The 13,755-nt window shown below is 44.0% G+C and overlaps 1 protein-coding gene across 7 annotated transcripts in view; it reads left to right on the forward strand.

Annotated features, from left to right (window-relative positions):
* stradb (STE20 related adaptor beta) overlaps positions 1 to 13,755 on the forward strand; it is a 38,533-nt gene that overhangs the window by 14,915 nt on the left and 9,863 nt on the right. For all 7 annotated transcript variants that reach the window (XM_033024385.1, XM_033024382.1, XM_033024387.1 and 4 more), the window contains 6 exons: positions 477 to 598; positions 3,525 to 3,633; positions 3,747 to 3,870; positions 7,822 to 7,993; positions 11,837 to 11,941; positions 12,463 to 12,701. In XM_033024385.1, the coding sequence (XP_032880276.1) occupies positions 477 to 598; positions 3,525 to 3,633; positions 3,747 to 3,870; positions 7,822 to 7,993; positions 11,837 to 11,941; positions 12,463 to 12,701 (871 nt within the window). The remainder of the gene's footprint in view (positions 1 to 476; positions 599 to 3,524; positions 3,634 to 3,746; positions 3,871 to 7,821; positions 7,994 to 11,836; positions 11,942 to 12,462; positions 12,702 to 13,755) is intronic.

Below are 13,755 nucleotides of genomic sequence, written 5' to 3' on the forward strand. Positions count from 1 at the left end.
AAACATCAATGATTTGATTTAATTAAAGTTGGTTGAAGGATAATTTGGCAAAGGTATCAGGGCAAACTCCCCAACTTTGAATAACACATGGATGAGATCTTACATCCAAGGAAATAGCTAAAGTGTCAATTTAATGTCATCCAAAAACAACTCCATTGCTTGTACAGCACTCTCCTGCTAGTGCCCTAGGATGTCATAATGTCTGAGAGATATTAATTGGGTTAGGACATGAATGCAATTTAAATAATGAATTATAGTCCTTAATAGTGGCTACTCTGTGGGTATTCCAATATCTTGCATATAAATATTTGACCATAGGTAATTTGAGGCACTCTTGTATTTCCTGCATTCTTATTTGCATTTCTCATTTAGCTGTGTTATTTTATGGAGAAATGTACAATTTTTCCTTTTGGTTTTAATGTGACAATGACAGTTGAGAATTTAACAATTATCTTGACATTTATTTTGTTTGTCAGGGAAGAGTTTTAGTAATTTAACCACAGTGAATCTGGCCAAACACATCCCGTCTGGAAACATGGTGGTTGTCAAACGCACAAATATGGACACCTGTTCTGAAGAAAACCTGTCCTCCTTGCAGGTCAGTATGGAAGTCACGCAAAACAGAATCTATCTATCTATACATTGCTAAAACTTTGATCTTGTTATTTTCTGGTTTGCGCTGTCATTCTATTTGCGCACAAACGGTACTCGATAGCGCTATGATTTTTCGCCAGCTTACTCACTGTTCTCTGCTGCGAATGCACCAAGTTTTGTTCTGATCGGGCGTCTAATGTAAAAGTTAGTGAGGTTTAAAAATTGCTCGAGCGCAGATCGATCTCCTCTCCTGCCAGTTGGCGCTGCGTGGATTGGTCTTTTCTCCCGTCACTCCGCGGGATGGTCCGCCCCTTCCTGTGCCATCGCAGCTTTACTGGAGCTGAGGGACGCTCTGGATGGCCGGCAGATGTTTCCATTGTGTCTTTACTGGAGCTGAGGGATGCTCTGGATGGCCGGCGGAGGTCTCCAACCAGACACAATTTTCGGAGGGAACGGATGCGGCCCCACTCAACCCAGCCCGGCGCGGAGGTGTCGCCGATGTCGCAAAACGGAAAACGGAGACTCTACTGGAGCTGAGGGATGCTCTGGATGGCCTTGTCTCCAACCAGACACAATTTTTGGAGGTACCGGAAGTGGCCCGGCCCAACCCAGCCCCGAGAAGTCGCCGATGTCGCCAGACGGAAAACGGAGACTTTGATCCCAGTGGAGAACGTTCAGCTACAGCCCCTTCCCCTCTGGTCCCCCTCGCTGGCTCTTGCCCCCTCCCTGTGATACCCCCATCTTTTCTGTCTTCTCCGAGCTCTCGTCCCGCCCACGCCCACCCCCACCTCCCCCCCCCCCCCCCCTCTCCGGCTCCACAAGATCCGGGATATGGTGCGGACGCCATACGTCCGTATGGGGCTGCCATTTGCGGCAGTCAATGAGGGCCCCAACTTACCAGCACACGTGTCCATCTCGGACGGGGGCACAACGCTGACTTCAGCCACCTTATCCACTAGAAATCTTCAGCCCGAATGCCGGTCCCAGGCGTATAGGCGGTGAATCTTGCCGACCGCTGCCGTAATTACCGGTGGCCGGCCCCAGCGTTTCCCCGAAAACGCACAGGGCGGGCGGCATTGGCGGGCCGCCGAGCCCCAGCACTGATAGTAGAAACACCATTCTCCTTTACTGGCTTCTCCGGCAGGCTCAGGTTGCTCAGCGGAGCCCCTGGTGGGCATGGCTCTAGGCCACTGTGCCTTCCAGGGCACTATGGACACCTGATCCAGCGCGCCCACTTCCTGCCACCTGGCCAGCCACAGCTCGGCGGCACGCTCCGTTAGAGCCAGATCGTCTTGGGTACTTACCCCTACAAGGAGCGGGCGAATATCATCTCGCGCATTAGGACCGATGGATCGCCAAGCCAGCCCATGTTGAAGATACGAGCCACTCGCTCCTGGTGACTGAGGCCGAAAGTACGGAGCAGCAGCGCCTTGAGGCTGTCATATTTATTGGCTGGCGGTGGATTCCGCAGGTAAGGAATTACTCAACCGGCCGTTTCTTGGTCGAGCATGTCGACCACGTAATAATAGCGGGTCTCGCCAGTCGTGACCCTGCAAATGTAAAACTGCGCCTCAGCCTGCTGCAACCATATCTGCGGCTGGGCGGTCCAGAAGGTCGGCAACTTCAGAGCGACTGCGTTGAGTTGGGCCTAGTCGGCGGCAGCGGCGGGTTGGGGGCGCTGGCGGCGTGCATTTTCTCCAATATATCTGTTTTGGACGTCGGCTGGTCACCAGATGTAGCGGACATGGAGCTGTCCATCAAAGAACGAGGCAGGACGCGAAGTTTGTCCAAACATGGAATTCTTTATTTCTACTCTGACTCCTAACTCACCTCCCGTGCGCATGCGATTTCTACCTTGAATAACCCCCAGAGGTACCCGTGACCACGCCGTGACCCCTACCTCTCGTCACCGGGACACGTGACCACCTACAGAGCCGAAGGTTATGTACTGTGCGTGGCCCACCGCCAGGGGCGCCACAAAATATTACTCGCCAGCACAAAGGAGAAAGTTGGCATCTTCCACCATGGAGTACTCCCTCAGTATTGTGCGCCTAGATTTGTGCACTTGAGTCTCCAGAGTAGAACCTGAACTCTCAATCTCTTTGGCGGAAGAAATGTCCTACTAAATGAGGCATGGTTGATTGTAGAGGGAGCTATATGTTAATCCATCTGGATGGAAAGAAAAATAACTGCCTGACTCTGCCACTCTCTTCCTCACCTTTTCTAAAAGAAGACTTTGGAAAATGCAACAAGGTCTAAACTATGCTCGGCAATGATCTTTAAGTACACTTTCCAGCAATTTGTCATTATGGTGAGTGACGAAGGCCTTGCGAGAGCACTTTGTAAGTCGGGAGTGGGGTTGGAAGCCAAGCCTCTAAATGGCCAGGGAGACGGTGAGGGCCGCGGATGGGTCAGCAGGCCCATCCGCTATATCCGACATCTGTTATAAGGGGGTCGTTAAAACTATTGTTTACTGTATTGTTAGGAGAGAAGATTGAGAGCATAGTTGATTCTTTCACGATGGAGGGATACGACCGGAAAGAGTGCTCGCCACATGCAATGCCATCTGTGGTCACTCAGGGAATTTCAACTGAGCTCTCTAAATTTTGTCCAGATTATAAGAGTGGGACTATCAGTTGCCGAATAATTAGTATTCAACCAGTTTTGCCTTATATTCACCCGATCCTCAATCTTGTACAGTTGAAGCCCAAACTAAATCCAGGAAAACACCAGTTATGCTCTCTACCCCGCATTGAATCAATGAGTTAAAAATGTATCCATTTTAAGAAAACATTTGAAAGGGTAACCGAAGATAAACAATTACTGACATTTTTGAGAAGTATGGAACCGGCCTTCCATTTGTAAGATGATATACATTATTTGTTTCCCTAAATAAAGCTTTACCTGGAGAATTTATACTTTCCTTTCAGAACGAGCTGCTTATCTGGCAGTTTCTCCGGCATCCAAATATCCTGCCACATCCAGCCGTCTTTGCTGAAGGTAGCGAACTATGGGTCATCCTGGCATTCACAGCCTATGGTAAGATAAAACCCATATAGGAATCTTCCTTTGCCACTGTCACCAGTTTGTACTTATTATCTTTAATAAATGTGACTCCCTAAGTTTGCTTTTTTTTTTTTTACCTTATCCAGGTTCTGCCAGCAGCCTGCTAAAGTTGTATTTTACTGAAGGCATGAGTGAAAGTTTAATGGCACATATTTTTTATGGAGTCCTGAAGGCATTGGATTATATTCACCAAATGGGATGCATTCACAGGTAAATTTGGAAATGAAACCAATTTTTTTTTTTTTTAAGCTGGTGTGACCCATTCTTTTTTCTCGTATCTCTCTGACATCTGTTGTTGGTCACATTTATTGCTTCCAAAGAATCACAAGAATGAACCTTTTAATGATCTTTAACTGCGTGGTTATTTCTGAATCTGCCATCTTGCCATTAATGTGGTTGAGTAACTTGCGGTACTGCACTTGATCATAAATAGTTCAGAATGTGAAAGCCAGTCCAATCACACTTCTTCTTAAATATGTGACAAAAATTGCAAAGAGAACTCCATGGCTAGTTAAGCAATGGTATACAGTGCCCCCCATAATGTTTGGGACAAAGACCCGTCATTTATTTATTTGCTTCTGTACGCCACAATTTGAGATTTGTATTAGAAAAAAATCACATGTGGTTAGGACATTTTTATACATTTTTGTTTCACCATGTAGAAATTACAGCTGTGTTTATACATAGTCCCGCCATTTCAGGGCACCATAATGTTTCAGACACATGGCTTCACAGGCGTTTGTAATTGCTCAGGTGTGTTTAATTGCCTCCTTAATGCAGGTATAAGAGAGCTCTCTGCACCTAGTCTTTCCATCACCTTTGCAAACTTTTATTGCTGTTTATTAACATGCGGACCAAAGTTGTGCCAATGAAAGTCAAAGAAGCCATTATGAGACTGAGAAACAAGAATAAAACTGTTAGAGACATCAGCCAAACCTTAGGTTTACCAAAATCAACTGTTTGGAACATCATTAAGAAGAAAGAGAGCACTGGTGGGCTTCCTAATCACAAAGGGACTGGCAGGCCAAGGTAGACCTCCACAGCTGATGACAGAAGAATTCCCTCTATAATAAAGAAAAAACCCCAAACACCTGTCCGACAGATCAGAAACACTTTCAGGTGTAGATTTGTCAATGACCACTGTCCGCAGAAGACTTCATGTCCAGTAGTACAGAGGCTACACTGCAAGCAAACCACTGGTGAGTCACAAAAATAGGATGGCCAGGTTACAGTTTGCCAAGAAGTACTTAAAAGAGCAACCACAGTACAGGTGCACAACCTTTTATCCGAAAGCCTTGGGACCAGACACTTGTCGGATTTCGGAATTTTTCGGATTTCCGAATGGAAGATTTTTGCGTAGGTAGCGCGGGCGGCTTGAAAAGTCTGGAGCGGCTGCCTCCTCCCCGGAGACCGGGGAAATCATTGTAAATCATTGCATAAATGTTAGTCCGTTAGTTTGGAGGGATTTTATGTGGTTGGTGGGTGGGGGGTGAAGGGGGAAACTTTAATTCTTAGTCCCCTACCTGGTCGGAGAGGCGGGGAGCGGGCAATGCCTTACCGGGTCGCCGTGCAGTAAGCTCCGGAGCGCTGTGGCCGCCGACTCCCAACATCGCGGAGCTGGGGGCTCCGTCCGGCCGCGGGCGGCGCCGGTTGTAGCTCCGACCCCAGCAACTCTACCCCTGGCTGCGCGGCGCTCCAAATCCAGCGCCGCCCGCAGCCCCAGCTCCGCGATGTTGGGAGTCGGTGGCGTCGCAGCGCTGGGATACCAGCGGGGAGCGGGCAATGCCTTACCGGGTCGCCGTGCGGTAAGCTCCGGAGCGCTGTGGCCGCTGACACACAACATGTCGGCGGCCACAGCGGTGCTGGGGCTGCGGGCGTTCGGCCGCGGGCCGCGCTGGATTTGGAGCGCCGCGCAGCCAGGGGTAGAGTTGCCGGGGTCAGAGCTACAACCGGCGCCGCCCGCGGCCGGACGCCCGCAGCCCCAGCTGGGAGTTGGCAGCCACAGCGCTCCGGAGCTTACTGCACGGCGACCCGGTAAGGCATTGACCGCTCCCCGCCTCTCCGACCAGGTAGGGGACTAAGAATTAAAGTTTCCCCCTTCACCTCCCCCACCCCACCCCCTTTTTCACATAAAAGCCCTCCAAACTAACTGACTAACATTTAAGCAATGATTTACAGATGTTTAAGTGTCTCCCCGGTCTCCAGGGAGGAGGCAGCCGCTACAGTGGTACAGACCTGGGTTGACCGTGGGTCGTTTCGGGTCAGGTTTGGCGCCAAACGCGAGCTTTGGTGTGCAGACGACATCCTGGAAAAAATGTCCGGTTTTCAGAGTTTTTCGGTTTCCGGAACTCCGGATAAAAGGTTGTGCACCTGTAATAGAAAAAATTATTGTGGATAGATGAGACGAAGATTAACTTATATCAAAGTAATGGCAAGAGCAAAGTATAGAGGAGAGAAGGAACTGCCCAAAATCCAAAGCATACCACCTCATCTGTGAAACATGGTGGTGGGGGTGTTATGGCCTGAGCATGTATGGCTGCTGAAGGTACTGGCTCACTTACCATCATTGATGATGCAATTGCTGATGGTAGTAGCATAATGAATTCTGAAGTGTATAGACACGTCCTAAATGCCTCAAAACTAATTGGCCGGCAGTTCATTCTATAGCAAGACAATGATCCCAAACATGCTGCTAAAGCAACAAAGGAGTTTTTCAAAACTAAAAAATGGCCAATTCTTCAGTGGCCAAGTCAATCACCCGATCTGAACCCAACTGAGCATGCTTTTTATATGCTGAAGAGAAAACTGAAGGGGACTAGCCCCCAATACAAGCATAAGCTAAAGATGGCTGCAATACAGGCCTGGCAGAGCATCACCAGAGAAGACACCCAGCAACTGGTAATGTCCATGAATCGCAGACTTCAAGCAGTCATTGCATGCAAAGGATATGCAACAAAATACTAAACATGACTACTTTCATTTACATGACATTGCTGTGTCCAAAACATTATGGTGCCCTGAAATGGGGGGACTATGTATAAACACTGCCGTAATTTCTACATGATGAAACCAAAACGGCCTTTATTAAAATCTGACAATGTGCACATTAACCACATGTGATTTTTTTTTTAAATTCTATTACAAATCTCAAATTGTGGAGTACAGAGACAAATAAATAAATGATGGGTTTTTGTCCCAAACATTATGGAGGGCACTGTATATTTGAACTGTGCCCGGTCTAGTGCAAGTTTCATTGATTAGATTTTGTCCAACAACGACTTGTATTTATATAACATCTGGAGGCATATAGAAGTTTTGGAAGAATGTAAGGTTGAGATGGATTAGAAGTAGAGAGGTGTAATGCAATGCGGGGCATTTGGCTTGTTAGTGTAATGAGTTAATTTATTCTATTAATGTCAACCCCTCACTACAATGGTGTAAACATTGCTGATTTTCCATGATCCAGATTAAATGGGTGCCATGAGTTAACATGCATGTGCATAATTCCTGGCTTGCCTTCCTGTTTTTGTATCGTTTTCAGATATATGTATAAAATACTGCATCGCTCCGCTTTTCTGGTACTATTGCGGTTATCTTTTGCATTATAAAAGATTGAATGGTCATCTTCACTATTATGATGCTCTAATACAGCACTAAACCTTAAAATATATTTTCATTTTGAGGCTTTGATTGTACTATGTGCTTTTATTGGCTTAAATAGTAACATGCTTGAGTACATGTGCTTTGTATTTCAAGGGATTTGTTAGCTCTTAATGAACATAAGATACAACTTTGCTTATAAATAAGGTGTGAGAAATTAAATTATGTGAATCAAATGCTGCTTTTAGGAAAAAAAATCTGTCTTTTCTACTTGTTAACTCAGCATGAAATGAATTGGTGACGTTTTATTTGGCTTCTTTCATTAAAATTATTGAATTTCTACTGGTGTAGACTTGGAGGATTGGTTTAAGTGTCAACTTGACCACTCAAATTTACATGAGACTGCCTAGATTCAACCTGCACAAATACACGAGCAAAGAGTCATTCATCCCGGGACTTGAGGCTAGATTTAGTCTTGGGGATGTTTATTCAGAACACTTTCCCAATGGTATTAAGCTGAACTTGAACAGTTCTAAATATTTTTTTCTTTTCGTTCAACAGGAGTGTTAAACCAAGCAATATACTGATTACTGAGGAAGGACATATTTATCTCTCTGGTCTGCATGGTCTTTGCAGCATGATCAGTGATGGGCAAAGACTAAGAGTTGTATATGATTTTCCAGTGTGCAGTGCTTCTATTCTGCCTTGGCTGAGCCCTGAAGTTCTACAACAGGTAAACTTAAGCAGCACTATGAACTTGCTTCTTTGTGTACCAACCTGAAAGTGTGATGACTGCAGAATAAGTAATATTTCTCTTTCAACACTTTAAAACAAATTATTTTTACGTACCAACTTGCTTCCAGTCGGTTGTGTACTGGATTATATAGTTAGTAATTTAATAATGACACAAAAGCTAAGTTGTTCCACTAAAACATATTTTAGATGTATAAACAAGAGTATATTATTCAATGATCATGCTTGATTATTGTGTAATTACCTATTAAACATCTTTCTCGATTATAGTGGAGTTCTGCAGATATGTGTGCTGGGACCTCTGCCGTTTGTGATATATATAAATGACGTGAACATAGGTGGATTGGTTAGTAAGTTTGCAACAACACTAAGATTGTTGGGGTTGTTGACTGCGAGGAAGGCTATCGACGCATACAGCGGGATATAGTTCAGCTACAGAAATGGGTGTAGAAATGGCAGAAGGAGTTTAATCTGAGCAAGTGTTTTGCACATTGTGAGGTTGAATGTAAGGGGAAAATGTGCAATTAATGGCATGTCTCTTTGTACAGAGGGATCATGGGGTCCAAGACCACAACTTCCTGAAAGTGGCCATACAAGTAGAGTAGTAAAGAAGACATATGATGAGACTGCATTTGGAATATTGCTGGTTGCCCCATTATAGGAAGGATGTGGCGGCTTTAGAAAGGGAGTAGAGGAGGTTTACCAGAATGTTGCCTGAACTAGGGGGTATTAGCTAGAGGGAGAGGTTAGGCAGACTTGGATGGTTTCCTCTGGAATGCTGGAGGTTGTGGGGAGACTTAATAGTATATAAAATTATGAGAGCAATTGATAGGTTGACATTCAGAACCATTTTCTCCCAGGTTGGAAAAATCAAATACTTGAGGCCATAGCATTAAGGTGAGGAGCAAAGTTTGAAAGGAGAGATGAGGGCAAGTTTTTATGTTTTATTTTATTTTGGTTTTTTTTTAACACAGAGGTGAATGCCTGGAACGTGTTGCTCGGGGTGATGGTTGAGGCACATATATGATGGTTCCATTTAAGACTTTTGGATAGGCAAATGGATAATTAGGGAATGAAGGGATATGGATTATGTGCAGGCAGATGAGAGATGTTTTGCATCATGTTCAGCACAGACATTGTGGGACAAAGGGCTTGTTATGGTGCTGTACTTGTCTTTGTTCTATATGATGAGCCCACAGCCTAAACAGCTTTTAAAGCTAAAGTTGGAGATTTCCACCACCCTTTGGCAGACATCATATCCCTTGTTCCGATGTCCTCACTATAGGAAATGTTTTCTTTCTTTCCATTTATCCTATCAAATCAGAGCAGTTAAATAGCACACAGGGCTGTACACGGGTGAGAACCAGACAGATTACAGAAAGGTAGACACAAAATGCTGGAGTAACTCAGCGGGACAGGCAGCATCTCTGGAGAGAAGGAATGGGTGACATTTTGGGGTCGAGACCCTTCTTCAGTCGGAAGAAGAATCTTGACCTGAAATGTCACCCATCCAGAGATGCTGCCTGTCCCGCTGAGTTACTCGAGCATTTTGTGTCCACCTTCGATTTACACCAGCATCTGCAGTTCTTTCCTACACAGATTACAGAAAGGGAAGGATGAAAGACAATAAGAAACACAGAGGGAGAAAAGACTTGCAATGAATTTAAAATAAATCCAAAAATATTCCACAGATATGTGAACAGGAAATGTACAGGAGAAGAGGGGCCCAAGGAAATTTATTGATAGGATCAGAGAAGTGGCTAAGTTACTGAGTGCCTTGCCCCAAAGAACATGTGGCTGATGTCTCAGCAAAGCAAGGTGTTGTTGTGATTCTGCATGGGCTGAAAAACTGATAAAGCGGAGCTATTAGAAGAGGCTCGCGGCACTGTAATCAGCTGATCCAGATGGGATGCACTCCATGTTGCTGATGGGAGAAAATAGTGATATGGGATAAACCTAGCATCCACAGACTAAATAGCTCATTCTAAACCTCCCCCCAGTCTAGTTTGTGACAAATAACTGAGTCAAGCACTTGCTCAACTAATCTTTATTTTGGAAAAACACAATTACAGTTGCCACTACTATACCTAACCACCGCGGGTTCGATCCTCGTATCTGCCTGGCCAAGTCCTCTTAGCCTTGTTCATGCAGAGACACTCCAGAAGGTCACGCAGTCCCACGCGTTCTCGCTGAAGATTGACATAGGACGTGGGAGAGGCCTTTTATAGGTCCCCGAACCTTGAAGGGCCGAACCACATGGGGGTGGTCTCTTTACAGTCCAATAACAGATATCGATTAACACAGTACATGATAGACATTTCCCTAACCCAATAATACAGTGACTAATACAATGTATTCAAACGGAGCTTCTGAAAGGAAGCAAACATCGCAACATGTGCCTTGATATTCAAGAAACCCAGACAAGGCTCAATACTTAATCCAATCAACATCTAGCAAAGTAAAGCTTTGCAACATTATTTACAATGTGTAAATGTCTGGTTTGCATTCATCCAATCCATTCCATGCAATTTGCACCTAATCGTCAGGATCTGCAGATGTTCCATTCTCTTCCTGCAGCACTTATTTAGGCACTCGACAAACTGGCACAATTCTGCTGCTTGTCCCATTTCTGCAGGAGACACGTTTAAATTGACCAAATGCCCTAGCAGCCCAGAAGCCTTTACTCAATTTTAGTGTCCTGGCCTCTACAATTTGGCCAGAATTAACACAGACCAGTCAAATTAACCACAGTGGTGGGTATATTGCTATTTTATAGAGTTGGTACAAACTCAGTGGCTGAATCCCCAGCGGTATGAACATTGACTTCTCTAACTTCAAGTAGCCCTTGCTTTCCCTCTCTCTCCATTCCCTCCCCCTTCCCAGTTCTCCCACCAGTCTTACTGTCGCTGACTACATTTTATCTCCGTACCGCCCACTCACGACATCAGTTTGATGAAGGGTCTCAACCCGAAATGTCACCCATTCTTTCTCTCCAGAGAGAACTCAGCCTGTCCCGCTGAGTTACTCCAGCATTTTGGGTCTACCTCAGTGGCTGAATGATCTTCTGTGGTATAACCATTCCATGATTGTATGAAATCCTTTGCTTTAATGCAAAATTTGACAATGAGTAGTTATGGCAATGGAGGCAAATGCCTCCGTTGCCATGCTGTGAGAACGGAGAGGTTGAGAAGGAGTTTCTTCCCAGAGGCCATTCGGACTGTAAACTCCTATCTCACCAGGGACTAACTTTACTGAACATTTTTCCTTCCAATATTTAATATGTAAAAGAATATGTGTGTGTTTATGATTGTGTTTATAGTTTGTTTGGTTGTTTGTTTGTTTGTCTTTTTGCACAAAGTCCGCGAGCATTGCCACTTTTCATTTCAGTGCACATCTCGTATGTGTATGTGACGAATAAACTTGACTTGACTTATCCAGATCACCTTTCTCTAAGGTAACCACAGGACTATACAGTACAGAACATTCAGATAAGGATCTTGTTTGAAGGCCATGATGAAGAGGATAAGGGCAAGAATTTAATTCAAAGAACTTTGTCTCTGGGCTGCTAGAGTGACAATGTAACCATGCTTTAAATTATGGAATAAGAGCAGAGAACTGGTACCAAAAAAAATCAAATGTTGCCTTTTCCTCTGACTTGTAAGCAGAATGTGAATTAGTTATAGCCCAAAACATTGAAATAATCTGCTATTTCTTTCTTTTGATTGAGATGCAGCGCGTCTCCTTTCCACATATCTTGGTGTGCAGTTAGCTGGAGTACCATACCAATGGATTCCAAACATTGAACCTTTTCTTCCACCATTAGGACTTGCATGGATATGATGCGAAGTCTGACATCTATAGCCTTGGGATTACAGCGTGCGAGTTAGCCAGAGGCCAGGTTCCTTTCCAGAATACGCAGCCTACGCAGGTGATTTTCCTTGTCTTTAAAATTGAGCATTTCATGTTAAGAAACTGGTTAATTTCACTGATATATGACAAAGAAAGTTAGTTGTTAGTTGAGTAAAAAACAAAGTGCTGAAGGAACTCGGCAGGCAACGGTGGAGGGGAAAGAAAGAGCAGCGACAAATTGAAAATGGGGCATTTGGAATAAGCATGGGAGGTAAGCACAAGGAGGAGGCAAAAGGTGCAGGGAGGTCAGGGTAATGGGGAAAAAAGTCTATGTGTAAGGGGGGGAAGGGGTGTTGAGGAAAGACAAAAGTGGGTGGATGAGAAGCGCAGGATCAGTGTGGTATCTGAAATTGGAGAATTCAAAGATCATACAGTTGGGTTGTAGGCTGGCCAAGTGGAATAAGAGATACTGTTCTTCCAGTTTGCATGTTATAGTTGAGGAGGCCCAGAGAAAAGTGAGTATGGGTAGGAGTTAAAATAGATAGCAACCTAATGCAATAGATGGTTGTTCATCTAGTTTTCCTTTTTTTCTCTCTATAGATGCTACTCCAGAAGTTGAAGGGGTCATTATGTCTGCTAGACTTCAGTTTCCCACAAAAAGAACAAGTGATAAAGAATTCTCGCTCCGGGATGGATTCTGGAATTGGGGAGAGTGTAGCCACTTACAGCATGATCAGGACAAACACAAGTGAACGATCCCCAAGTTCAACAAATAAAACTTTCTCTGCGGCTTTCCACAGCTTTGTGGAGCTCTGTCTGCAGAGGGAGCCTGGTAATCGGTAGGTCTGCTAAAACAGAGAGCAATCAGAAATTATAGTAGGAAAACATACAACTAGAAGATTAAGAATGAAATGCAGATGGAAGTTTAAAAGGGTGCAATGTAATGGCTATTATCAAGGTGTATATGAGTCTGAATATACTGCACCATGGTAAAACTTTGTTAATCTGGCACATTTAGAATTTTGCTTTGGAATTGACAAAGTTTCCACACTCTTGGAACTCCCAACACATTTCTTACTGACTTTTTAAAAAAAAAAGTTATAAAAATGATAGTATAACAAATTTTCCAGTGAACCATGTAAGTTTAAAGGGAGCGTGGATCACACTGATGAAAAAGCAAGCTTGGCAAACAGCATCTGGTGAGCTAAAAAACTTCAGAATTTGAGTTGTAGGATTTATCCATGTCTTACAGTATATGGTGCCAGGAAGGGAATCTGATAAAACAGTGTTTAATGTTATTATTTCTATGATTAGAGGTGATAACAGTCAGCAGCAGAGAACACCTTATTGGAAAAATTAAGAATTGGACAGATTAGTGTGTATAGACTTAGACAACACCTGCGAAGTGTTAGACTGCACTAATGCTGAGATCAGATAAGCTTCTCGGAGAGGCAGCGTAAAATTAATGGTGATTTTGTTTCATGTGAATGGGTATAATTAGATGACTCCAGGTGAGAAACTTAGTTATTGTCTTGTGTGTTCACTACAGTCTGCTGCAATAATTCCAACATAAAGAACTCCAACATTGAAAGATCAGTAAAAAGATTCAGTTAATTCCCAGCATTAATCTTGCATAATAACTATAATATGATTAAGTTCTAGATTGTGACTTAGAAAGGCTTCATACAAAATAAGATTCTAAATCTAAGTAATGATGGGTTCATCAAGGTGAGATTTTCCAGTGTAAACTGCACATATTTGTGATAAGTGAAAGAGAGTTGTATTTTTTCTTTGGCATACAGTGCATTCAGAAAGTATTCAGACCCCTACACGTTTTCCACATTTTGTTACGTTACAGCCTTATTTTAAAATGAATTAAATTCTTTTTTTTGA

Source organism: Amblyraja radiata, chromosome 7, assembly GCF_010909765.2.
Source record: "Amblyraja radiata isolate CabotCenter1 chromosome 7, sAmbRad1.1.pri, whole genome shotgun sequence".
Lineage (NCBI taxonomy): Eukaryota > Metazoa > Chordata > Chondrichthyes > Rajiformes > Rajidae > Amblyraja > Amblyraja radiata.